The sequence below is a fragment of the Halichoerus grypus genome, chromosome 1 (assembly GCF_964656455.1).
Source record: "Halichoerus grypus chromosome 1, mHalGry1.hap1.1, whole genome shotgun sequence".
Classification (NCBI taxonomy): Eukaryota; Metazoa; Chordata; class Mammalia; order Carnivora; family Phocidae; genus Halichoerus; species Halichoerus grypus.
In genome coordinates this window covers 164,225,627-164,253,537 of record NC_135712.1, presented here as the reverse complement: position 1 = coordinate 164,253,537, position 27,911 = coordinate 164,225,627, and the positions used below count along the sequence as shown (strand labels likewise).

The 27,911-nt window shown below is 36.9% G+C and overlaps 1 protein-coding gene across 8 annotated transcripts in view; it reads left to right on the top strand.

Moving 5' to 3' along the window:
• The window catches only part of PPARG (peroxisome proliferator activated receptor gamma), a 179,699-nt gene that overhangs the window by 39,637 nt on the left and 112,151 nt on the right, over positions 1–27,911 (top strand). The window contains exon 1 of one of the 8 annotated variants that reach the window (XM_036073564.2): positions 21,344–21,558. The exons of 4 other annotated variants lie outside the window; for them this stretch is intronic. In XM_036073564.2, coding sequence (XP_035929457.2) covers positions 21,405–21,558 — 154 coding nt within the window. In that variant the 5' untranslated portion in view covers positions 21,344–21,404. Of the gene's footprint in view, positions 1–21,343; positions 21,559–27,911 lie in introns of those variants that run through there. 3 more of the 8 variants (XM_036073567.2, XM_036073562.2, XM_036073563.2) reach the window with 3 other exon arrangements.

Below are 27,911 nucleotides of genomic sequence, written 5' to 3'. Positions count from 1 at the left end.
ATTGTGATTTTGATTTGCATTTCCCTGATGATTATGATGTTGAGCATCTTGTCATGTGTCTCTTGGCCCCATTTCAGCCATTTTAAGTATACAGTTCAGTGACATTAATTGCATTCACAACATTGTGCAAACATCTGCCCTGTCTATATTCAAAATGTCTCATCATCCCAAGTAGGAACTGCACCCATTAAACTATAACTCCCCATCACCCACCCATCCCTAGCCCAGGGTTATTTCTGTCCTATTTTTTGTCTCTATGAATTTGCCTATTCAGTTATTTCATTTAAGTGGGATCATACAAAATTTGTCCTTTGGTGTATTATTTCACTTAGCACAGTGTTCTCAAAGTTCATCCATGTTGTAGCATGTATCAGAACTCCTATTTCTTTTTTGGTGGAATAATATTCCTTTGTATGTATATACCACATTTTGCTTATCCATTCATTTGTTGAACACTTCTTTGATCCCACCTTTTGACTTGTATGAATAATTCTGCAATGAACCTTCAAGTGTTCAAGTATCTGTTTGAGTCCCCATTTTCAGTTCTTTTAGGTAGATACCTAGGAACACAAATGCTGGCTTGTATTCTGTGTTTAACTTTTTGAGGAACCGCCTAACTGTTTTCCATAGCTCAATGTGTGAGGGTCCCAGTTTTCACATCCTCCTGAACTCTTGTTGTTTTCCATATTTTTGATTAGAACCATTCTTGTAGGTGTAGACTGTTATGTCATTGTGGTTTTGATTTGCATTTCCTTAATGACTGATTCTGCTGAGTATCTGTTTATGTGCTTTTTGGACATCTGTATGTCAAATGTTTTTTTAAATTGAGCGATTGCCTTTCGCCTTTTTATTGTTCTTCTCTCACTTTTTAATTCATGTTCTCACATACTTCTCTATATAATCAAAAAGATAGTATAATTTGAGCCCAGGGAAATGCTTTCTATCAGTCATTTGTTGCCACATACATTGACTTAAGGTCAAATGCTTTTCATCCTGTTATCAAATCAGTACCTAAGAATCTGTCTTCAAATGATAGATTTTTTTTCTGGATGCCTTGATGTTGTGAAATTCCTTGTATTCTTTCCCAAATCTGAGTTTAATGAGCCCATGTGAGGGGGAGAAGCCCATGTATAGGGTATGATTCATTATGAAGTACTCTAGAAAATAAACATCCATTTTCATTTTCTTAGAATGATGAAGTTTTAAACCTGGAGGAGACCATCTCTGTCTCAAACTGGGATCTACAGATTCTTGGGGATCCACAAATATATTCTTGGGATCTGAGAGTTTTAGACTTTAAAAATATGACATTTTTATATTAATAATGTAAAAGGTCATTATAAAGCCCAAATTTCACAATTCAAAGACATTTTAAAGGTTTCTTGTATCACTTTTCTCACCTGGGAGTTATAGGGCCTCTGGGGAATCTCAGGACACAACCTTGGCAGGTGTCTAAGATTTTTTTCTTCCTTTAAAAGGGACCCATACATTAGTGAAGCTTAAGAAACTCTGATCAAAACCAATGCCTGTCCTTTTACAAAGAAGGCCTAGAGAAGTGAAGTGACTCACCAGAATTGCACAGCAAGTTAAACTAACCAGCACTAAAACCCAGGTCTTCTAAAGCTTTCTTCAGTGTTCTTTGTGCCACTGTGAGGATACCGCAGGGATCCTGGCATCACTGAGTTTAAAACGTAGTGGGAAAGCAGATGAACAAGGAATAACTAAAATGGCAAGTGTGTGAAGGAGAAGAAGGGTAATAGGAGTTGTATCGAGTGATAGTAGGGTGGTTTAACCCAGTCTGAGGGTTTGGGCAAGAGATTGTTATGCTGACAGTCGGAGAGAGAACAGAAGTTAGCTGAAGGGAGCTCTGAGAAGAGCAATGTTACAGAGGAAATAACTTGTGTGGGGGCTCTGAGGTGGGAAAAGGAGTGAAAAGAGGCTTCCGAGATAAACAGGGACCAGATTATTCCAGTATAGATTTTTTTTTCTACTTTTAATTTCTTATTTTTTTTTTAAGATTTTATTTATTTATTTGACAGAGAGAGCGAGCACAAGCAGGGGGAGAAGCAAAGGGAGAGGGAGAAGCAGGCTCCCCGCTGAGCAGGGCCTGATTCCAGGACCCTGGGATCATGACCTGAGCCCATGGCAGACGCCCAAACGACTGAACCACCCAGGCGCCCCTCCAGTATAGATTTAAGACAATTAGAAGTCAATACAGTTTCAATAAGGAAGTTATGTAATCTGAGTTGCATCTTTAAAAGGCCACTCTAGGCGCAGATGCATAATTGATTGGAGAGGAGATTAAGGGCCGAAGAAGATGTAAGGAGACCACTAGGAAGCTACAGGAAAAATAGGGTTGAAAGAGGAGTTAGGGTTGAAAGAGAGGACTGAGAGAAGTGGCTAAATGTATTTAACAGGTAGAATCAAAAGGACGTAGTGATTGATTAAATGTGGGTATGGTAGCAGTCAGTTATGACTCCCTTTTTGGGCGGCATGATCAGTTGGGAGATTGTTGGAGCTGTTTACTAAAGATAGGGCTCACTGAAGGAGACAAGTTTGGGGGAATAGATGATGAATGCAGTTTTGGACCATTTGCAGTTGAGTTGCCTATGAGCTATTTCAGTGGACAGCTCAAACAGATGTCCCTATACAGAGCTGCGGCATGGAAGAGACAGCGAGGGCATAATACTGATTTGGTTTCAATTTATCCATGATGTTTGAAACGTTCTGTAATGGGATTGCTTAGGGAAGAGCATATGGAATTAGAAGAGTGAAAGAGCCTAAGACAGAGCCTTGAGGAAGGAGCAACCTGAGTGGTAGGGTAATTGTCTCTCAGGAACCAGGAAGAAGACAGAGCAGTGGAAGAAAGGCCAGGAGCCAGGGGTCTGTTCTCTGATGGAAAAGTCAAATGATTGGTTCCATAAAATGTCTGCCTACCTTACATACAGAGACAGATAGTTTTATGCTACTGATTGTCAAATTAAACATTTTTCCAATCCTTTTTCCAGAATCTAGTCATGTGAAATGTGGATAAACTGGGATGTACAATGTATACATTATTCTTGGTGAATTGAATTTCTGGTTAATTCAGCCAACTAAAAAACCCTTTTCATTTCTGGTCATACAAAATCTTCCTTAAACACAAGCCATTTTTCCATCTTGGTAGATACTGTGGGGTGAAATAAAATTTAAATTCAATTTAGATAACTGAATTGATGATTTGAGAATTTTTAATATCTTAGTTTCATTTTGAATAGCAAATGGCATTTTTCTGAAGATACAGAAAATATTGAAGATTATCTCTGGAAATGCTCTGGAAGCTACTTATAAAAACAAATCACTTTGGGGCGCCTGGGTGGCTCAGCCATTAAGCGTCTGCCTTCAGCTCAGGTCATGATCTCAGGGTCCTGGGATCGAGCCCCGCATCGGGCTCCCTGTTCCGCGGGAAGCCTGCTTCTCCCTCTCCCACTCCCCTTGCTTGTGTTCCCTCTCTCGCTGTGTCTCTCTCTGTCAAATAAATAAAATCTTTAAAAAAAAAAAATCACTTTTTAACTGCCTTTTCTTTTCTTTCCCTGAGCATTTGTCCATTTTTTCTAAAGGTATAAGAACAACTTTCAGTACATTAAGGGTATTTAATAGTTAATGAAAGTTATATTGCAGTTGTTTTTAAATATCTGGGTTTTTCTATAATTCTAACTCAGTAAAACCAGGTGTATCAGTATATTCCTCAGCACTGTTAATTTCATCAAAATGTGTCCTCTTTGATCACTGACCTCATATATAATGCAGCGATTTCAAATTATTTTACTGACATGACAGATACATATATGTGTGCAGGTAAAGAGCCATCTGAAAAGTTATATCTAAATTAGGTTTGAGTAAATTAAGTCATGAGGCAGCTATCTAGGGGATATTTCCAATGCTAGCAGTACCAAAGTGAATCTTTTAATAAAGTAAAATACCCTTTAAGATGGGGTCTGGGGAGAAGGAAACTAACACACTTAACTCTGTGCCAAGCACTCCTAAGTGTTTTACATGCATGATTTCTGAGTCTTGAAGTGGTTCAGTAGCTTGCCCAAAGTTACAGCCTGGGTATGGGGTGGCACTGGGATTCTAGCTTAAGTTTGTCTAATTTTAAAACCGGTATTCTTTCCATTCACACCTCTGTTCCTCACTGGAAGTCAGGAGACCTACATTCTAGCTACTATTCTATTCTTCCTAACACCTCTAACCTTGGATAAGCACAATAATTTTTTTTGCATTCACTGTCTCCCAGGCATACTTTGGCCCTTCCCCCGGTCTAGATGCTCCATACTTCCCATCCATGTGTTTATTCATCCAGTTGTTAATCAGTTCATCAGCCAGACAATGATCTTTAGTCATGCAGTAAGTTATTGAGGTTCTGTGACACAGATATGAAAGTGACATAGATACATGGTCTTTGTCTCTAAGGAGGTCACTCTCTTCTAGTATATACCTTGCTCACCATATAAGCCCTCACTGAAATCCCATTTCTTCCATGGAGCCTTTTCTATGAACCATCCCATTTTGACATGCTTTTCAGGAGTCCCTGTGAAACTTAGTTATTTTTCAATTATTTGTCAATTAACCGGGTGCTACCTTGTGACATCTGTTCTGTCATTGGCTAGAATCTTACTCAAATTATGAATCATTATTACCTAACTTTTCACCTCTTTGCAGTTTGTTTTACTAAGATATAAATTCCTTTAGGGCAGGCTTACCCTTTTCTGTATTTCCCACACTGTCTTGTAAATAGCAAAGTTTTTTTGACTGGATTCATTCAGCAAATGTTTGTTAATTTGTGTTAAATTTTTAGGTTCAGGGTTTACTTTATGGTCAGATGATCTGGGCCATCACTTAGCTTCCCTGAGCCTCAGTTTTCAATAAAATGGAAATAATTCTTACCTCTTGAGGCTAAATAAATAATGTATGTAAAAATGCTTGTACACTTTAAAACTTTAGATTATACAAGTGTTACTGATCATTCTATATTTTGTGGTATAAATAGCCCTATCTTGAACTCTTCCAATAGATACTTTGTGTCTCAACATTTACTTCACCTGTTCACTTGACCGATTTTTATCTCTATTACCCTACTGTATAGCTCTTTGCAGTTTAATTTATCTGCTCTAAGTTTATTTCTACTTCTCTCCTTTATTGTGCATATTCCCAAGTCTTAGTCTCATTTATGTTTATGGACATGAATAGTATGAATTGTTATCAGACTAGCCTAATCTGATGGATCACAAGGTCCATCCAATTAATGGACCCATCCCAAAACTGAGAATACTAGAAATTATTGTTAATTTTCTTTCAAGGTACTAAATCCATTCACTTGTAGTTTCAGACTGATATAAAGGGTTTGTTGTTAGGAATGTTGAAATGCTTTTTAGTCTCTATTAGTGTTCTGTATACTCTCCAAAGAATATATCAGGACTGGTACCATCAAAGCCTGTATTGCCTTAGGTCATGTGTATGGGATGAAATACAATAATTTCAATAGCTAAGTCTTATGATTAAGACTTCCCAGGTGTTAAGAATTTACTGAATTGCATCGGGTCTTTGCTACTTTTGATGCTTTGGTTAATTTTATGCTTTGGGGGGTGCCTGGGTGGCTCAGTCGGTTAAGCATCTGCCTTCGTCTCAGGTCATGATCCCAGGGTCCTGGGATCGAGCCCCACATCAGCTCCCTGCTCAGCGGGAAGTCTGCTTCTCCCTTTGCCTCTGCCCCCAACTCAACGCACACATTCTCTCTCTCTCTCAAAGAAATAAAATCTTAAAAAAAAAACAAAAAAAAAACCCAAAAAATACCTTTACCAATGTGATGTTTTGATTAACTATCAAATGAAGTTTATTTTACTCCCATCATTGAAATAAGCTTTTTTTGGTCATTTAAAAATCTTTGTAATAGGGTCATTGTTTTCTCTAGTGTTTCTAGAGTGTAATTCTTGTGTGGTTAAGGTCTCTCATCTCTTGGAAGCCTTGAAATAAATGTATTGACTCTTGTTATTTATGTTGAAAGATATTAAAATGAGATTTGTAATCCAAATGGGCATTACTTTCTTCACATCTGGTTACTTGAAAAGTGGCCAGATGCAACAGTTCTTAATGCAAGACAGCCTAGGGCAAAACCTTTGCAATTCACACACTCCTTTGCAAAACAGCTGCCCTGTGTGAACCTTTCACATTAAGAAAAAAAGAAGAAAAGAAAAGCAAACAAAGAAAATTTGCTTCACCCCATTTAATTATAAATTTCCAATGAAAGTGTTCATAGGGGATTCCTATATTCAAGAGTGAACAACCATTAGAAGTGGAAGGCAAGGGTGCCTGGGTGGCTCAGTCGGTTAAGCATCTGCCTTCGGCTCAGGTCATGATCCTGGAGTCCCACGGGCTCCCTGCTCAGTGGGGAGTCTGCTTCTCCCTCTGACCCTCCCCCCTCTCATGTGCTCTCTCTCTTTCATTCTCTCTCTCTCTCTCTCAAATAAATAAAAATAAAAATCTTTTAAAAAAAAAAAGTGGAAGGCAATGTGCAATGAACAGTGGCAGCCTTGACCTAGTTTCAGGGCCAGGACCAAAGACATCATGAAACTTCTTCTCCTCTCTTACATCTCCTCACTTTGCTGAAATTTTTTAAAAAGTAGGCTCCATGCCCAACATGGGGCTTGAATTCATGACCTCGAGATCAAGAGTGGCATGCTGAGCCGGCCAGGCTCCCCTACTCTGCTGAATTTTGAAGTGATTATATTCCTGGTTGCCTGTGACAGTCTGGGTTGATGCCTCTTCCTTGAGTGTCGTTTTTAATATTGCCCTCTTTCACTCTTGAAAGTGTCCCAGGTTGGGTAAAAAAGTATATGGTCATCTTATTTCATCCCTCAGAGGCCCTAATCAGGAGGTGAGGTCTGGGAATGATGAGAACATATTAAAGGGGAAGTGATATTGGGGCTGGGACGGTGCTGGAAACCAAAAGGCTACTGGTCAGAATTCTCAGTAAGTAAGATATGAGCTGAGCTGGAAAGTGATTTGTGAATGCATTGTGAGCATCATAAGATCCATCAGATTAATGCTGGCTGCTCATGGGGAGTAGTGCGGAGAGGCGGAGGACAAGAACCAGGTCAGGAGTTTGTGGTATCTTTTATGCAATACTAACGTTAAGCTTCCTGTCTGAGGTTTTCCATGTTGTGAGTCTCTCACCTCTTGATACTCTTTGAGGACTGGTGATGCTGATACCTAGCAGAAACACTTCACAGAATTAAAAAAAAAAAAAGATGGAAGATAATAGTTCTTTAGAAAAATGGAAACATATTATTCTTGATAACCTTCCTCTTCTTTGAAAAGCTAGCTGAATGTCTCTGCCATTTACCTTAATAATCTACTCAGAAACTTAATTTTATTAACTATAAAAGACTTGCTTGATATTTTCTTTTAAAGAGTCTTCCAGATTTGATGGCTGGTTTTTTTTTAAATACTCAATTGTTACAGAGAGTCTTTATTTTATTCAAAATAACTTTTTAAATTCTAAGAGTGGTAGCTACTATTGAAAAATACGCCAAAAAATATGAAGCAAAAAACAATCATTCATAATCCCATCACCCGGAAATAACTAACAATAGCATAGCTCCTTTCAACCTTCTTACATGTATATATTTTTTAATGTGTGTTCAATGGAGCTCTTAAATTATAGCCATAAGAAAAATGCTTTTAGTGTTTTGGCAACAATAGGGAAATAATATCTTACATTTGCATAGAGCTTTAAAACATGTAAAGTTTTTTCAGGTAGTAAAATATTTAATCCTCATAATATCCCTGTAAGGCAGGGTAGATGTCACTTTCCATTTTATATAGATGGGGAAATTGAAGCCCAGAAGTGCTCAGTGACTTGCCCAAAGACATTCGTAAGCAGTAGAGTCTTGATTAGAACCCTGTGCTCCTTCACAGCCCAAGACTCTTTATGTGCACAACTCAAAGAATTAATTATGCTAGAATTTTCAAGTACCAAAAACCGAATCCGAGCTAATTTTGAGAAACCGATTCTTTAGCTGGGCAAAGAAGGTAAGGAAGAGGAATGTTGTTTTGAATAATGGTCTTTAGGTTTGTACAGGGGCAGTATTCAAAGAAGAGTAAGCATCTTTCTTAGACCCTCTTCTGAAAGTAAAACAAGGGGGCTTAGTTTCCCACGGACATTTAAATTTGGAGTAGGATAATTTCCTGAAGGCCTTTGAAAAGACAGCGTATTATCTGTTTGGAATTAACAGTCAGTTAAATCTTGAACATCTAGTGCTGTAATACAAAGAATAAATGAAGTAAAAAGCATACCCTCTCATGTTTCCAAAGGACTTGACAATATACCTGGAGGAATAAAACAAATATCTATGAAATAGCTTAGCTGTAAATTATGTGGTATTGACTCTACGTAAATGAATTATTAGGGGTTAGAAATAATAAATTGATGCGCAAAGAGCATTTACTTTGTGCTAATCAAGAAAATATCCTTAAATGTTATAAATAAGATCAAGAAGCCAGAAACAAGTCCTGGTGGATGACAGAAAATAAGAAATACACATTCATTCACACATTAATGCATCCACTCCACATTTATTGAACATCTACCATATGCCACAGGTACATAGGAGTGACTAGGTATATCCTTTTGAATAGAACTTAAGCTACATGTTAGGAAATAGTGAAAATAAGATGGATGAGTAGGTGGATGTGCGGGTGGGTTATAGCAATATTATTAACCTATGCAGAGGTTAGGTGTGATTCTAACTAGGGACAAGAGTTTATCATAGATGAGACCTAAACACTTGTAATTCATTGAATGGAAGAGCTAAAGGGAACTGTTAGAAGTCATCTACTCTACCCGCCTTTCCTTATTTTCACTTTAAAAAATTGGGAATTACAACCAGAGTCATTGTGACTTGCCTGAGTTTGCAAACAGAGTTAGTGGCAGAACTGAAGGTTGAACCCTGGTCTTCCACTTTCGAGTTACGTATACCATTCTGCCTCTTGACTCTTGAATTTAGCTAAAACATCTTTTCTTCTTCCCCATGCCAGCTATGTGAATACCAGATGTTAGATCCTCAGTTAAAGGTTTGGATTATAATCATTATTCAGTCATTGGTAGAAAAATATGGTTTAGAAAAAAAATCTGTTTCATGTCTCAATCTCAGTGAATATCTTATTTATAAAATGACTAAAGGCTCAATGAGATTAACAATATACAACTTGGAGAAAATGTTTTATAGCGATGGCAGGGAAGAGTCTGTATTTTAGACCTAGCTCGATCACTGACTAGCTGTATCATTTTGTAAGGTCATCCACTTCTTTTTTCATTATCTATAAAATGAGAGGGTAAGAAACACTTTTAAAGTCTGGTTCAATTATTTTATATAGCTACTTCTTACTAGTATTTGAGTAAAAGCACAGACTTTTTTTTTTTTTTTAAGATTTTATTTATTTATTTGACAGAGACAGCGAGAGAGGGAACACAAGCAGGGGTAGTGGGAAAGGGAAAAGCAGGGTTCCTGCCGAGCAGGGAGCCCGATGTGGGGCTTGATCCCAGGACCCTGGGATCACGACCTGAGCCGAAGGCAGATGCTTAATGACTGAGCCACCCAGCACCCCAAGCACAGACTTCTTGTAAGGAAAAATGTCTTACGATTCTCAGCGTTCACATACTTTTTATTGTAACGTAACTTAAATATGTACAAAAATAGCTATAAATTTTTGATGCATATAGCTCTTACATACAACCGAAACGAATCAAGTAACAAAATTCTTAACATTCAAATTAATAATTCAGAATGGAAATGACTGCTGTAACACCTGTTTTTGAGGTTCTAAACCCTGTGCTCTTCAGTGCCATATATCTGATTAAATTCTCCCTCAACTTTTCTCTGACTGAACTCTTCTGTGAAACAGTCCTCTTGACAATATTACTGGGCCTCATTTGGTTTTCACTTAACTCAAATGGATCATTTACATGTTAAAAGTCTACCTGTGTCCTTCTGTCATGAATCCTGGACAACTAAAGTAGTAATCCTGGGAACCATATTTGAGTTTATGAAATCATAAATACAAACTGTGGCACTGAACCTGTGTGTATTTGGTTACAAAATCATCTAGATAATCCAGATAGCCAGATAATCTAAAGTATAAATTATTTCAGTTTTTTATCATTAGAATGAAAGGAAAATTAAAAATATAGAATTAAATTTCTTTTTTCCAAAATTGGGAATAGTTTCATTGTCCATCAACTAAATGAATAGCCAAAATATGGTATACTCATATATGGCCTGACCTAGATTCTTCATCGGTAAAAAGGAACTCACTACTGATACATGCTACCACATGGATGAACCTCAAAACAGTAATCCTAGGTGAAAAAAGCCAGAGGGGTGCCTGACTGGCTTAGTCAGTAGAGCATTTAATTGACTCTTGATCTCAGGGTTGTGAGTTGAAGCCCCACGTTGGGCATGGAGACTACTTAATTTAAAAAAAAAAAATGAAAGGCAGACACAAGACCGTATATTGCATGATTACATTTATACAAAATGTCCAGTAAAAGCAAATCTATAAAGGCAGAAAAGTAGATTTGTGGTTGCCTGGGATTGGGGGTGGGGAACTTGGATTGATAGTAAATCAGCATGAAAGATCTTACTGGGTGATAAAAATGTTCTAAAACTGATTTATGATGATGGTTGCAAAACTTGGTAAATTTACCAGATTTCATTCAATTGTACACTTGAAATGAATTTTATGATATATAAAATATACCTCAGTAAAGTTGTTAATAAAGCTTTTTATAAAGTTTTTTTTTTCAAGTAGGACTTCCTAGAAGTATATATCCATAGATATCCCTCCCCCATGGTAAGGAGACCTAATTGAAAAAAACACTATTTTAGTGGAACCGGAGAGAGCATCTAGTACTTAGGTGATCATGGATTCTATTCTAGCTTTGACTTTGGCATTAACTCTGTATTAAATCTTGGGCAAGGCCTCAGCAAGTCACTTAACCTCTCTCTGCCTTGGTTTCCCCATCTGCAAATGAAGAGGGAGTTAGATTATATGTTCTCTAAGACTTCCTGTAGATACGACAACCTTATCTTCACATTTCTGTTATCCTTTCTCAAGCTCCTATTTATTGTCCCCCCTCCCCAAATGTTCTTTTCAAAGCCCCTTTAATCAGCTTGGCATATTCCTTGTCTCATTAACTCTTGGTCAGTTAAACTTCCTGACCTTAAGGCATAGGTCTTTTGAGTACGCAGTTCCCAGAATGTTTATCTGAAATTTCCATACTAGACTGAATGCCGCACCATTCATTAATCTCCCAGAGGCTCTGTTCTCATCCTCTATAACTCTTACGGGTGCTCTTCCATAGATCACAATACACTTCCCCTTCAGGCAGTACATGAAAGAAACAATGGACGATACAATGGAATCATCCTATAAAATGACACAGTATGAAAATCTGGCCCATTGTTTCCTCCTGCTGCCTAAGGAAGAAGTTGTACTCTTTGGATCCCCATCAAGATTCTGGCTTGTCCACCTCCTCGGATTCCCAAGTAACAATTAAGCAATCTGGCCTTCTCCCCACTTCTCATTTCAATGTGTAGGATCCTTGTCAACTTGCCCAGAATGACTTTAGGCATTTTGAGCTATTCATCTGACTGTGTGCAATAGATAAATAAAAACATAATTAGAAGGAGGACTGACTTTAAGACTCAGTTTTGTTTTTATTTCTATTGGAGTGTGTGTGCTCATTTTAGAATTGAAAAAGTTATTTCCTGTCTGTCTTCACCTTCCTTTTGTGTTCAATAAGAAGTTTTTGGATGTTTAAAATGAAAAGTTTATTACAGTGGGGTTTATGTTTGTAAATATAGAAACATAGCATCTTACTTCCTAGAGCTTAGTGTATCTGAAGAAAAGCAACCTTGGGGTATAAAGAACAAACTTGGTGGTTGGAATGTGGTTTAATTAGTCCATAAACCCGTCAGGAATCTTAGACTCTCTTCCTAAAGCTTTGCTGACACACAATATAATTTTGGAAGAACCAGTTAAGTTGTATTCTACGTATTCCCTATAATTTAGGAATAAACATTTGATAAAAACTGAAAGTCCCTGTTAATGGAAATTGTTAGGTAAAACTAAAGCATTAGTTATTTTATTAGGGGGTGATAAGTGGTTTTGTATATGCCATAAAAAGAAAAAGAACCAGTGGATGGATGTCCCGGTTGTAACTGTCAGGACCAAGGATAACAGAAAATTGAAGTTGAAATCAAATTCTTTAGAAATGATTGAAAAAAGAGAAACTTAGGTATATAAATATTTTATGATAGGAACTTTCAATGAACAGAAGATACAGATATGCCCAACCAAGAAAGTTTGGTGTTGAAGATATCTACCTTTTAATGACAGAGAACAGATGAGGTATTTATTCTTCCTTTGTAGTAGGAACTGTTTCAGGGTATCCACATAGTTATACTTCCCAAAAGAAAGCTCTGCCTCATCGGAAAAGGGCAGCTAACAAACGCAGAAGGGGGGGCGCCTGGGTGGCTCAGTCGTTAAGCATCTGCCTTCGGTTCAGGTCATGATCCCAGGGTCCTGGGATTGAGCCCCGCATTGGGCTCCCTGCTCAGCAGGAGGCCTGCTTCTCCCTCTCCCACTCCCCCTGCTTGTGTTCTCTCTCTTGCTGTGTCTCTTTCTGTCAAATAAATAAATCTTTAAAAAAACAAATGCAGAAGGAGTGATAGAATTAGAAAGGCTTCATTTCATAAACTCAAAGTATTGGTTCAGGAGAAGATCATTAAATGTGTTAAAATCTTTAAATGAGCAATTGGTAAAACTGAACATCCTTATATGCCAAAGTCACAGCACACAGATTACTTTCTAGTTGCAAGGAGGAAAGAGGAACCTTGCAATGGAAAGATCTGTCATCATTCTAAATTAGTAGTTGATCTTAGCATCATCAATGGTCAGTCATATGCTGTGTCTCTGATGTAATCGAATAGGAAGTCTAGAACATTACCTGTGTTACATTCAAGTAAAAAATGTTTAACTTGAATTCATAGATCTTTAAATATAACACCCAGTTTATAAGTAACACAGGGATAGAGAAGCAAGCTAAACGATACCACAAGAAAGCAACCAGACAAATCCAGAGGGTGAAACATTCTACATGGTAACTGGCCTGATCTCTTCAACTGGTCAGTGGCCTTAAAATTAAGGAAAGTCTTTTAAAAAGACTTAAGGGACATATAACCAGATGCATTTCATCATCCTGGATTAGATTCAGGTTTGAAACAAACCAGCTGTAAAGGAACATTTTGGGTCAGCTGGGGAATTTTGAATATGGACGGATATTATTTGAAATGACTTGATATTAATTGACTTGAAGAAGCAGGTTGCCACTACTAAGTACCATATCTCATTTTTATTTAAAAAATACAAATACTGTATGTGTGTACTTAAGTATTGTATATACTTAGGATCATACATATGCTCAGAAAAAGAACCAGTGAGAGAAATACAGTTCAACATCAATGATCTCTGAGTAGTAGAAATAATTTAGTTTTTAAATTTTCAACAATGAACATAGACTGGTTCTGTAATAATAAGATTATTAAACAACAATATGCAGAAAAGCAACAGTGTACTTTGTCCTTTAAGGAAAATAAATATGTTTCCTTTGAGGAAAGAAGGTACAAAGACTAGAAAACACTTTCTTATCTTTCAAAAACATCTGGTAATAGTTTGTGGCTGTAAAACTTTGCCTATTTGTCTTTAGTCAGTGTGGTATAGAGTCAAACAGACCTGGCTTTGAATTCAAACTCTGTCGATTACAAGCATTTTTACTTTTGGCAAGTCACCTTATTTCTCTAAACCTCTTTTCTCATCTAAAAGAATAATTGTGAGAACTAAAGACAATTGAAATAAATCAGTGCCTGGAAGAGAAGAGGCTCCCAAAATTATAATTTTATGAATTCTTATCAAAAATTTAAATCTTACACATGAAAACTTGATTAATAAAGTAATAAAAAGCAGTCATCAACTGACATTACTATTGCTTTTATTCTTTTAAATGAAGTTTTTATTTGGGGATAATTTTAGATTTACAAAGAAGTTGAAGAGGTATTAATATAACCCTCACCCAATTTCTCCTATTGTTAACATTTTATATTACCTGCTATTGCTTTTAAACATGTTCCGTGAACATAAATATGTTTCATGAAGAAATGGTATACAAGTAGAGTATGGAATCTTCAAAAACAAGTATGAATTTTATAAGTTCACTTAGTAGTAGACCATTTTATTCATGATAGCATTTACAGAGTTGATAGAAAATAAAGTATAACTTTATAAATAGAAAATAAAGTAAAACTTTATGACCCAAACCCATTACCAGGTTCCATATTGAAGCCCTATTCGGCACTTGCTATTATTTTCTTGTTTTGCTTTGAATAACCTCCCAGTGGCATTGTGAATTTCAAATGAGGTTAAAAACACCATGCAGCTCTAATGTACTTTTTTAAAAAATTACAGTATTATTACCGCAAAGTGGAAGATTTCAAATAGTAATTTTATTATTTTATTTTCATAAGAACAAAGAACTATGTCAGTAGAAAAGACAACTGTTTCTACCCGAAGAACTTCAGAATGCTAGGATGACTCTTAAAGAATATATGAATGAGGCAAAAGGACATTTGTCAGCAAAATGAATGCCTGAATTGATTGCTCAAATATTACTGGATTTTATTTACCAAGTTGTTATTGAGTACTTACTTTGTAGAAAGCAAAGTCTCTAAACTCTGTGATGAACTATGGCATTCTCATTGGTGATTCATGCACATTAAGTGAATCATATCATAATACAAATGCTTTCATGCTGATAGACTTCTAACATAATTGTTGGCATTAAGGATAATGGATCGGAACAATTTATTTGAACATTTTATTGCATCATTTTCATGACGGAGCACAGTTTGGTGCTTTGGACTGGGAATGAAGAAACCTGATGTTTAGTTCAAACTCTGCTCCTAATTATCTCAGTAATACCTTGGGCAAATCATTTCATTTTTCTGGAACTCATTTTCCTTATGTGAAAAGTTAAAAGAGTTTGAATATATTAATCTCCCCAGTATTAAGTTTTATAAGCCTGTGATCTCAATAATCCATATATTTCCTTTGGTACAGTTGCAGAACTGGTAAATTGTTTATTTTACATAAACTGAACTTGTGTATAGCACTGTGGCTCTGAGCTTGCTTTAGGATGTTTGTGGAATTCTAGTGTGGTTCACCAGTGATAAGATATGTTACCTAGGGAATCTCCATATAACTGATCTTGAAAAATTAATTGTTAAAACCTGAACGTGAAGAAGATATGTTTTAGAGGTTTAGGATTTTACGCAATTTAAATCTGGGTCAGTTGATCATACAACCCATTGTATCTTATGCCTGAAACCACATTACTGGAGAACTTCAGATATTATAGGCAAAGACAACTTAAACATAGTTTAGGTGAGATGTCGTTGGTTCAAAGGTACAGTAATTTGAAAAGTGTTTAGTTGATCCCTAGAAAGTAATTATAGACAGGTTAGGCTCTTTTTCAGATATTACTGGCAAGTTAACTTTTGAAAGGGGAAAAGAAAAGGAAATTTTCAGTTGGTGTTTCTTTAAATCAAAGTGGTATATTAGTTTGAAATATTAATCCTGTATAGAAAATGTTACTTTTTGAAAATCTGAACCAAATTATTGTTTTTGATTAAAGAAGAATGGACTTCGCCTTTAAAAACAAAAAAACAAAACACAGATGTTCTCAACAGCAACCTTCCTTTGTCTCTTTCCATGGGAGTACCAGGCTTGCTGTGATGGTCGCAGTGGAATTTACATCTTAAGATACAGGATTATTTGTTCCTCTGTTAGGCTTGTGTCCCATTGGAACATCATTTCTTCCATGTTGTGTCCCCTGTGACTATGAAGAAACCCTGAATTGATGCAACCACAGCTAGAAGCTAGAGTTCTGAGCCAACTTGAATTGGAGTAGGAAAAGGCAGCAGTTCTGGGTAGGGGGAGCAGTGAGCCAGGTAGCCATTCTGCTTGTTCGCGATTATCCTGGTGTCCTTTGGAGTACCACAGGGAAATGTCTTGTTGGAACAAGAAGATAAGTGATGTTGTTGTCAGTTCATTAGGTCTCTAAACTCTTCCTTGAATGATCCGTGTGAGACAGATGTGCAAGCAGCTGTTCTTTCATGATTCTCAACATCAACAAAAATAATAAACATGTTCTGTGCCAACTAGAGACACTGCTAGGCTCTAGAGATACAAAGAAGTGTTCAATCTTGTTCTCCTGAGGAGCTCCTAACCTTTAGGGGCCAGCATAAGTATTCATAGTGCCTGAAGCATTAAATGAAGCAGCTTTTAAAATGGGGTTACAACAAAAGAAAAAAATACTATACACACTATTTTATACCAATACTAACATAGCTTATTTTACATAAAAGAAAAAGGAAGCAATTAAAGCAGTTTTAAAAATTCAATTTTACTCTAGAGGATAAAATCCAGATTTAACCTACAGCCAAAAAAAGCAAGATTTTAATTAGCTTTCAAGAGTAACACAACACAAAAAGTATTTAATATTCTATTTTATGGATATATTTGATATAAATTATTCTAAACACTGAATAATGCTTTTATTTTTTATTTTTTTAAATTTTTTAAAAGATTTTATTTATTTATTTGACAGAGAGAGACACAGCAAGAGAGGGAACACAAGCAGGGGGAGAGGGAGAGGGAGAAGCAGGCTTCCTGGTGAGCAGGGAGCCCGATGCGGGGCTCGATCCTAGGACCCTGGGATCATGACCCGAGCCGAAGGCAGACGCTTAACGACTGAGCCACCCAGGCACCCCTGAATAATGTTTTTAAAAACCCTTTACATATATAATACTATGATTTTATTAACTATGGATTTTTAGACATGCACAGCTATTATTAGTCCAGTTGCCTTCTTGTAAGTGTACTAAAATTTGGGGAGTTTTTTGGCTGAGTAATATTCAGATTCTTTTGGCTAAAGACAGGAATCATAAATAATACTGAAAAAATATTGAAGCATAGCCTTCTCAAATACCAAATTACATTTTTGTCCTAGTGTCATAAACTAGGACAGAATTAAGTAAGTTTTTCAGCCTCCTCACTATATGGCCATTCCTAATTACCTTCATTCTTTCTCTTGCTATTCATGTCTACTCTACCCACAATCACATCCATACCCCATATGTCTCCAAAGTCCAAGAGGAGATGACCTTCTATATCACACAGATCCCTGCATCCCTTAACAGAAGAAGCTGAGTTAGCTTTTGTGCAAGTGCATTAGGAAGGTGGTCTTCTACCATTCCTCTTCACTCTGCTGAATTAGCAAGGACTAGCCTTCAAAGGGGGTTCTCCATGGGATGGAAAGCCATAGACTTCTTTGTTGAGGTACCCTTCAGATGCAAAGTACTGATATGCAATTGGTGTGCAAAACACCTAGATATGGTCTACAGCTCCAACATCTTACATTATAGTCCCATTTACCAGCATGCTCTTTTATGCATCTTATTGTAATATTCTTTAGATTTTGATATTATGAAGAGTAGGACACTGGGGAATCTTAAGGCGTTGAAGATAGAAATAGTCACATGCATGTCAAAACTCTCATAAATTTTCTGTTGATCATATACTGTCCATTGATAGGAATGACTTCATTTAAGCAAATGTATTATTTCTTATATCAGTGCATGCTAATTGACCTTCAAAGTTAAATGAGCTAAAAGATCACTCTTTCAGGTATATTTGGATAATTTTGGTGAATATAGTTAAATATAAACTTACTGAGGATAGGAACTTTGGATTATTAATGAATTTATCTCCTATATCTAGAATAATATCTGGCACTCAGAAGGTGTTTGGTAAATATTTGAGGAATACCTGGATGGATCACTGTAAAATAAAATAAGTCTTCAATATCTCAGGGCAAAGCACATTCCTAATTAGATACAAATTGCCATTGGCTCCGTTTATTTTTGTCCATTTTAATATCCACATGAACAAGTTATTTCTCAAGTGACCTGGTGTTATACTGTGATACAAAATATTAAAATACTGTTACTGGGGTGCTGGGTAGCTCAGTCAGTTGAGCATTGGACTCTTGGTTTCAGCTCAGGTCATAATCTCGGGGTCCTGGGATTGAGCTCTGTGCGGCTCCACACTCGGCAGGGAGTCTGCTTGAGATTCTCTCCTTCTCCCTCTGCCCCTTCCCCCGCTCACACTCTTTCTCTCTCTCAAATAAATAAATAAATCTTAAAAAAATAAATATTGTTACTAACATTAAAAATATGATTAAAATCCACATTGTATGAGTATTTTGTTAGTAACTTGGAATGTTTTCTATATTGCTTGATACGCTGTCAAGAGTTTAGGCAACATTTACTGAGCCTACAATCCACACGTTGATAAAAATTGTTGATAAAAATTATAATTTTTGTTTATTGACTATTTTTGAAATCCACAAGATAAGAATACATCCATCTTGTTCATTAAGCCAGCACCTAACTCAAGACCTGCCAATATATTCTGATTTTTTGCCAACAAACATTTGTTGAACAAATAAATGAGTGAAATACAGTGAATAGGACAGGTTGTTGCTCTCAAACAATACCGTCCAAGGGGAGTAGAGGCCATTAGATTCAGATGTTAGAGAATAATTAGCTGTTAAAAATAATTCTATATTTGAATAGCTAAAGCACAGTGTGAGGGAGAACTGTTAGGGGGTTGGACAACAGTAGACAGACAAGTTGAATGGTGTCTGAGGGGGGAAAAAAGAGAATAGAAGTAATAGTAGGTAAAGAATCCAGAAATTAGTCCCTTTGATGGTAGTTGGAAGGAACGGATCTGTGTGTGTCCACATAGCAGAAGAGACCACTGTCCAACTGGAGGACCAGCTTAATGCCTTTGGCCTCAGAAACTAAACTGATCTCCCCAGATAGAATTATGTAGCCTGAATGACCTACATTATCATTGAAGAAATGTAGGAATAAGGGAGAAAAAGGCATTGAGAAACTCCCCACACCAACTCCATATCTATGGGTATTGAAAAATGAATGACAGTTATTGACTGATACTCTGTGAAAGAGTTAACATATTTTCCCCTTAACTCATTCTATACTCTGTCCCTGTGGTGACTGATTTATTAAAAGAGGTAATTTAGACACTTTTAAGAGTAGAAGTTGGGGAAGGCCAATAGTAGGCTGGCCGGGGAATTAGATACCTAAAAACCTAGATTCTAGTTCCACGTCACTACCTACCTGTTTAACCTGGAGAGTGTACTTGTCATTTGGGGGCCTTGTTTTCTCATCTTATTAACAGAGTGTTAGACTTTTATAGAGTTTCACTCTAAAATTGTATCCTTCTGCCCGTTTTGTCCTTCTTATACTCTGGCATAATCTTAACATTTTAATAAACTTGTTCATTTTTTTTAAAGTTGGGGAGACATTGGAATCTGAAAGCAAGAATGGGAAGAGGATAGGGAATTGAGGGAGAAACTGCCATTTCATAGGAAGAAAGCTAAAATTTGCCTTCCAGACTCAAGCACATCTTGGGACATTGAGGAAGAGTATCTGTAAGCAGAATGGGCTTAAATTTTTGTTCTGTTTTATTAACAAGAAGGAAATTGTCCTTGACTTCTAGAATTGACTTTGATCTATCATTACATTCAACCAAAAATCATAGACTAATCACACTTTTAACTATTATCATTGTGTCTGTAATACAAGGAAATTTCCCAGCATTGAGAGGGAAGGAGAAACTCCTTTATTGACAGTTCAAGTTGAATATAGACAAAACTAGTTCTACACACCTATAATTTCCTCAGTCATTTGGACTGTCAAGAAGCTTGCTTTTACTTGAACTACCTGAGTAAAAGCTTTTTGGTTTTTTTAAGGTTTTTAAGCAATACAAATGCCCAACTCTCCACTTTATTCTGGGCTGTTGAGACCCAAGTATGCATTTTCCCCACCAAGCTGTTGCTCCATGATTACCAGGGAAACTTTGACTAGTCCCCTTGCAGGATGACCAGTTACTCAATGTAGATGAAACTGATAGATACTTAGGCCACTTGGGGGAACATTGGGATAAGTCTAAGGGAATTATTGCCATCTGATCATCACCCTATGTGGGGGTATCTTGATTAAATCCACAAGTCAGGGTGCCTGGGTGGCTCAGTTGGTTGGGCGACTGCCTTTGGCTCAGGTCGTGATCCTGGAGTCCCGGGATCGAGTCCCACATCAGGCTCCCTGCTCAGCAGGGAGTCTGCTTCTCCCTCTGACTCTACCCCCTCTCATGTGCTCTCTCTCTCAAATAAATAAATAAAATCTTTAAAAAAAAAAAAAATCCACAAGTCACTGCAATTCTATCAGGCCACTTATAGGACAAGTGGAGACCAGCTTCCACACTGAAGTTTGGCACTGCTTGTGTTTCTCCTTGCCAGAAAGGGCAAAGGACTTGAGCAAGAAGCCAGCTTTCTCCTGATTACAAAACTGACCACAGTTCCTCGCCAACCTATCAGTGTGAGTCTGTCTTTTTTTTTTCTGCTAATGCATTATTCTTCTCAGAGAGAACTCCACTTTTTCTATTATGACATGGCATTTATCATTTAAACATCAGCTACGTTCAGACCTTGGTGCATCATTACTGCTTCTGCTAGTGATGGATAAACTTAACCATCGAGTTTTTAAAAAGCAAATCCTGATAGAGCAAATCTAAACTGTATCTCTCAACTATTTAATCTTACAGAATTTGTCTGTATCATTTTAGCCTTTGTCAAGGGGTGGGACAAATGCCTCAGAAAATAACATTTCAGTAGCATGCCAATGCCGAATTTTAAAATACAAGTACATGTTTGAATTAAGTAGTTTTCTTCAGATAATATGATTAGAGATTGCGCCAGGAACAGGCAGCTAGAAAAAACTTTGTCCAAGTAAGTTTATCTGGTATTTCATAACCCAGAGATGTAAAGTTTCCCATTTAAGAAGCAATCGAAAACTGAATGATCTCTTTGCTCTGATAGCTCTAAATACTGTACAACTCATGCCCCTCACAAGACACAGAACATGTGGGTCACTGGCGAGACAGTGTGGCAATGTTTTCCTTGTAATGTACCAAGTCTTGCCAAAGCAGTGAGCAACATTATGACACAACATTTGTCACAGCTGGCTCTCCAGCAGGACAGTGCCAGCCAATTCAGGCCTGGTCCTTTGTGGATTTATTCCCACCTCTCTGAAATATTTGGAAACTGATGTCTTAACTCATTGGTTGTGTTCACAAGTTCTACTACTGCAAGTCCTTTTCTTTTAATGGATTGGTCTTTTGCAAGAAATAGACAAAATATCAGTGTGAATTACAGCAAATCCCTCTTCCATGCTGTTATGGGTGAAACTCTGGGAGATTCTCTTATTGACCCAGAAAGCGATTCCTTTGCTGATACACTGTCTGCAAGCACTTCACAAGGTAAAGTCAATTCCAGATATGGCTATTGGGTTACTTTGGGCATTTATGAAATGGTAAAATTGCTCTTGTAGTTTGTTTTCCAAGTTATATTCTAATATGAGATGTATATACTCTGGTACTTTTAATGCCTAGTTTGCTGTGTTAGTGTTCACTTACAAGCATCAGAACTTTGAAAAAGAAACCTAAACTAATCCATATTTATCTCTGTGCATGGCTCCCATTTCCTGAATTGTAAGCATTAAGGGTATATTTATATATTTTTAAATCCTATTCATTTTTATTTCCTGGGTTTATATGTGTTTCCCAAATAAACTTAAGGTCTTTTTAGAATACCCGAGGGGTCCCTTTTTCCCATTTTATAGTCTTATGTGGTACATATCTCTCAGGCAGTTTTTATCCCCCCTACAGCATTTTTATTCCTCTTAAAGCTCTCTCAGCGTGTTTAGTTCTACTTTGAAATCTAGATACTTATACATTTTATCTCTCCCAAAGAATTGTATGCTTCCAGAGTGTAGGACCAACTTAATAATCTGTATTTCTTAGGATACCTGGCATGATGCCTCATGCATTGTCAAATAGATTGTGGGGACTCGGAGAATGTCTATTCCAAGCATTTCATTTTACACATAAAGAAAACAACGTCCCTAAATGCCTATTGCATGCTAAGTAACTGATTAGCTATTACTTGTACTCAGATCTATAAGATTCAAGCAGATACCTCATTTTTCAAAATTCCTTTCTTGGCCATTGCAAAATGTAAGTTCTTCATTTCTACAGCTCCTTCTGCTGGAGTTTCTTAGCACAGCTTCTGTTTTGTACTGCTTCATATTTATTTCTGTATTTCTATTTATTTTTTTTCTCATAGATACCACATAAAAATAGATTGTGTTAACTAGTGTGATTTGTGTTTTATAATGTAAGTGCTAAAGCATTACAGTTAAGTCGCTTCATTGTTGAAATTAGTGGCTTTACATTTTAATGTTTCAGTTTTTCTGGAAGCCTGAAGTTTGAACATATTATTCACAGATTTTTTTGTTAAAACACTAGGCTGTTTAAAAATTAAGGAAAAATATTTCCTGAAATACTATTTCATTCTATTATGATGATTTGATTCAGTGTGTGTATATATATATATATATATATATATATATATATATATATATGTCATCTGAGCCTCTTAAATAGGAGTTTGGTTTCATTCTATTATATAAAAATCTGTTATTCTATTTTTCTAAAAGCCATAAAAAATATTGCTGTCTTTCTCCAGTTACTAATTTAGCCTACATCAGGGCAGAATGTCCTAGTTATACTGTGAAATAGTTCTTGAGTCAAAATTTGGTAATTTTGTCTGTTTGCAAAGAATATGTCCAGAATGTAGTGCAACAAATATTTTAGGTTAACTGAGGAAAAATACTGTTTATGGTAAGAAATAGTTATGTGATCAAGTTAGTTTTCATTCTGTACTAATCTCTATATGTTTATGCCTTGAATTTGCCCGGGGTTTAATTATTTTGAGTGTCAAATCCCCTCCAAAAGACTAACTCAGTACTTTTCTTCTTAATTAACATGGTACAGAATAGAATTATTAGCAATTAAGAAATTACATATTGTACAAATAATTTAACTTTTGTTTATATGGTCTCTGATTACTTCTTATTCAAAAGTGTTGTTTTTCTGTTAAAAATATTATTCCTAAAGGCCAAAAACCTATGGTTGTTAACTTCAATTGCATTTTGTAGATACCCACTGTTTACTCCACCCTTGCCAAAACAGACAGACAAACAAACTTGAAATTGGACATATAATCATCATTAGCTATTTGAGGCCATCAGAGATGAAACACTGTAGAGTTTAGGTATTTGGCTTTAATACGGTAATCAATTTAGGTGTTCCTTCTTCCTTACTATAGGCAAGGTGGGCTTGGGGGTTGTTGCAAGTAGCTGGTTGCTACTTTGAAGAAAAAGTGGTTGTTGAGTGTGAATGATCCAGATGTCCAAGCTATATTGGTCATATTCATGAGATTCAAAAATATATGTAGCCACTATGCCCAAAGAGAACTTCTGCACTTTTTCCTGGGCTCCATTATCATTGTGACCCCCCCCCCTTTATCTTATTTCCCTATTTTCATCATGAGCTCCTTAAGTAACCCCAAGTAACCCCATGCTGGCTCTGAAACCATTTCTACTAGTAAAAATTGGCAAGATTGAAGGGAAGCTTCCACAAACTCAAGCTGAATATGCCTCCTGCTTTTAGTGCCAGACTTAGTCCTATGTGAATTCTATAATTTTAAAGTGTTGCACCAGAGCATTGAAAGATGATGACATGCTTGTCCTTTGGAGCTGATTGAGCAATGGAAATATGCCTTGGAGACATGATAAATGCTGCAATAGACAATCCTTTGAAACGAGCGCCTCTCCTGAGATAGGAGTGAGTGATTGATTGCCAGCCATTTTTATTGAGGGATACTTAAACTGTGTCTTTGTGACTCCAGGCAACTATATATTTGGAAGCATTTAAATAATTGACCAAAGTTTTCACCTTTCTAGAGGTTTTAAGGGACCCAGGTAGTATCAGGGAATGTAACTACCAGTCTTGTCTTGGCCATGTACATTTTGTGTGAATTTGAGTAAGTCATTTATCCTCTCTCCCCTCTGTTTCCACATATAGCAACAGACATATAGGATTATTGCAAGGATTAAATGACACAATATTTGCGAAAGCACATCTGAAGTCCTATAGAGAGTTTATTGTTTTGGTCTTCTAGTATTAATCACTTACGGATGGAAGAGAAGACATATGATATCCTAAATTGGAAGCATTTTAGAGAATATGTGGGGGGAAACTGCAGAATTCATTGTGCATCAAAATAAGTGGCAGTTTTTTGGGCGCCTGGGTGGCTCAGTTGGTTAAGCGACTGCCTTCGGCTCAGGTCATGATCCTGGAGTCCCGGGATCGAGTCCCGCATCGGGCTCCCTGCTCAGCAGGGAGTCTGCTTCTCCCTCTTCCCGCTCCCCCCTCTTGTGCTCTCTCTCTCTCTCACTCTCTCTCTCAAATAAATAAATAAAATCTTTAAAAAAAAAAAAAAAAAAAAAAAAAAAACAAAATAAGTGGCAGTTTTTGAGTGAGATGAGGCTTCTCCATGATCTCCCATGAATGTTTTGATAAGGAAATAATCATACTTAGAGGAAGCAACTTTCTGATTTTTTTTTAATGGGGCAATTACCTCCCACTTTCATTAATGTTTGTTTCAGAAAAGATTGGATTTCCAAAAGCTGAAATCATTCTTTGGCCCTAAATGAAAGCAGTGATTACACGTCGTCTTCTCCGAGACATTGAAAAACTATCATAGATTATAATATTCTCTATGATGAAGATTTAGGTAATTGACACAGCTCTGAATTTCATAACCTCACATTAGTAATAATTCAGGGCCTTTTTCTAGAATTTTACTATTGTCCACATTAATTTTTTTAGTATGGCTCTATTTTATCATTTATTTCTCTGATTTAACTGTTCATATCTCTTTTCTGACCACCAGGTCCTAGTAGATTTGGTAGATTTCCAGACTCAGAATCTCCTTGCTGTGTTTCCAAAAACTATCGTTTCTCTTGTACTTCCCCCCAAATTATGAATTATAGGAAACACCAGAAACAAATGTCATGTATATTAGATGCTTACAAGAAAACACAGCATTTAAAAAATTCTTTTATTTATTTTCCCCTGGCACCTCTAAGGAATACAACTTGTCTTGAAAGCTGTCTGACAGCAGTTATCGATTTAAACTGTTCATTGCAGTGTAAAACATAGGTCATTAAATGGAAAACAATTTTTATAGCTCTGATAGTTTGTCATAGATTACTATCTTTGTCAATATTCTCACCTATAACTTGAATAAGGTAACCCTTAGGAAATTCTAAAATCATCATAACTCCTTATAAAGCATGTAGTCTTTGCATCAGAGGAAATCTGAGCAGAATAAATGTCTTCACTGTATTAGATCAACAGAACTGACATGGGTTCTGTTATTTTGGCTTCTTTTGGACACCCTTAAATTAGGCATAAGAAAGTTGTCCAGTAAATGCCTCGTGTCCATCTACTAGTGTTGAATATTTGCAAAAATATATGTGATAGTGAATGAATCAGACTCATTTAGATGGAACTAAGTTTCTGTAAACCTCTACTAGATTACCTTTTTTTGTAGATACAGTTTTGCACCTGTAACTAATTTAGAGACACGGGAATTACATATGCATCTGATAGCAACTGCCGTCCAACTCCAATAACCTCAGAATTAAGATCGTGTGGTTATTTGAGTACACAGTTTTTTAGACCCATGTAATTTTTATCAGGTAAGAGATTTGCCAACACAAGATTGAAGTTCCCACAAGTGGTGAATGGTTTGCATTATAAAGTAAATTTAAAACAGTCAACTGTCAATTACCTACAGGTAGACCAGCCCTAATGACCTCCCACTGGGATTCTTAACTGACTGAGCTACCCAGGCGCCCCACCCACTGGGATTCTTGTGCAGCATTTTAGCTGACTTTCTAAATGAGAACCTTTCAGCCATCCATCTAATCTGCCAGATACGTGGTCCTCAAAGCCTATCAGACTTCTAATATGTACTGAGCACCTACTACGTACAAGTAGTGCACCATAGTGAATGTTGTGATGTCTAAACACCCCTCCCTAGCTTTCAAAGCTCTGTATAATCTGTTTCCACTTTGTGTATTTTATTTCCCTCCACACCCCAGAGAATGATCTGCTTTCTTCTACTTGGACTAATCACATTGTCCCAAGAATAAGCCGGACTCACTCATGCCTCTAAGCCTACCACATCCTGGAATGTCTTTCCTAATTCTGCCACCTTTTCAAATCCCCCCTATCCTTCAACGTCAGGTTCAAGTAACCACCATGACACTAGACCTCCTCTTAATACATTACTGTTAATTGTTCCTCTAAACTGAAAATATGTTCAGAATATATCTCCTCTCCCCACTCCACTACCAGCACCCTCATCGAAGCCACTGTCTCTTCCTGGATTGCTATCCCACTCTTTGACGGGTTGTCCTGCCTCTGCCCTCACCTCCCAGCTGCCTAGTCTCAGCCCATCATGCAGAGGGATCACGTTAAAATGTAAGCCAGATCTCTCACTCCACTCACAACCCTACAGCAGCTCCTCACTTCATTTAGGATGGAAGCCCAGTCTGCCCCAGCCCCCCACCCCACTCCCATCTACTTATCTTTCCTTTCCTCAGTCGGCTCCAGCCACACTGGCCTCCTTGCCGTTCCTCCCACATTCCAGACATGCTCCTGCCTTAGTGCATTTGCTCTAGTTCTTGCTCCTTCCTTGAACCCTCATCCTCTTGACATCTTCTTGTCAGCTCCTTCTAATCTTGGCTCAGATCTCACTTCTAATAAGGACTGCCTCTACCCTGCTGTTGTTGAATTATCTGTCCTCCCCACTGCCCTTTCCCTCCTCCTGCTCCATAGTTTTATTTCTAAATTATTCATCATCTCCTTACATACTGTACTATTTATTCATCTATTGTATTTATTGTCCACTTTCTCACACTAGCATATTAACACCATAAAGGCAGGGGTCTTTGTCTAGTTTGCTCACTCACTGGTATATCCCAAATGCCTCGAACGTGTTTGGTAAATGGCCAGTTTATTAATACTTGTTAAAATGAAAGAATAATATCCTCTCTTCTGTGTTGGTCTGTATCACACTATTTAGCCCTTAATTGGAGACTGCCTGATGTTATTTTCTGTTTTATATATTCCCCTAATCCAAATTATAGTTGTTGAGGATAAGACCCATGTTTTATTCTCTTCTTTATTCCACAAGTATCTAACATATAAGAGGTATCTAATAAGCTCTTATTGTTGACTTATTAATACCAAGCTGACCTGCCGCTGTACCTCGCCAGCTCCTGAGGTCAAGCTCTAGAATATGTTCAGTAAGTAAAAACAAAAGTTTAGTGTACATGCTAACATATTATTCTAAAACCCATGCTGATATAAACAAACCAACAACATTATATATGTTAAAAACCAGGTACAAATCTATTTTGAATTACCGATTGTACAGTTAATTGCATCATATCCCTCCATTGGTTTGAATTATCATTAGTTGAATATTATTTGAATATTAACTTGAATATCACAGTTTGTGAATTATCCAAATGCCTGGCTTCTTTTGCAAGTCTGCCTACCTTTTGATACTTCCAGTATTCATTTGAAATTTTAGGAGACTTATTTGCTGGCAGTGCTAAGGAAAGCAAGCTATTTGATTAAGTAACCAATATCCAATATGTGAAGCACTTAGCACAGTGCCTGATACGTGATAG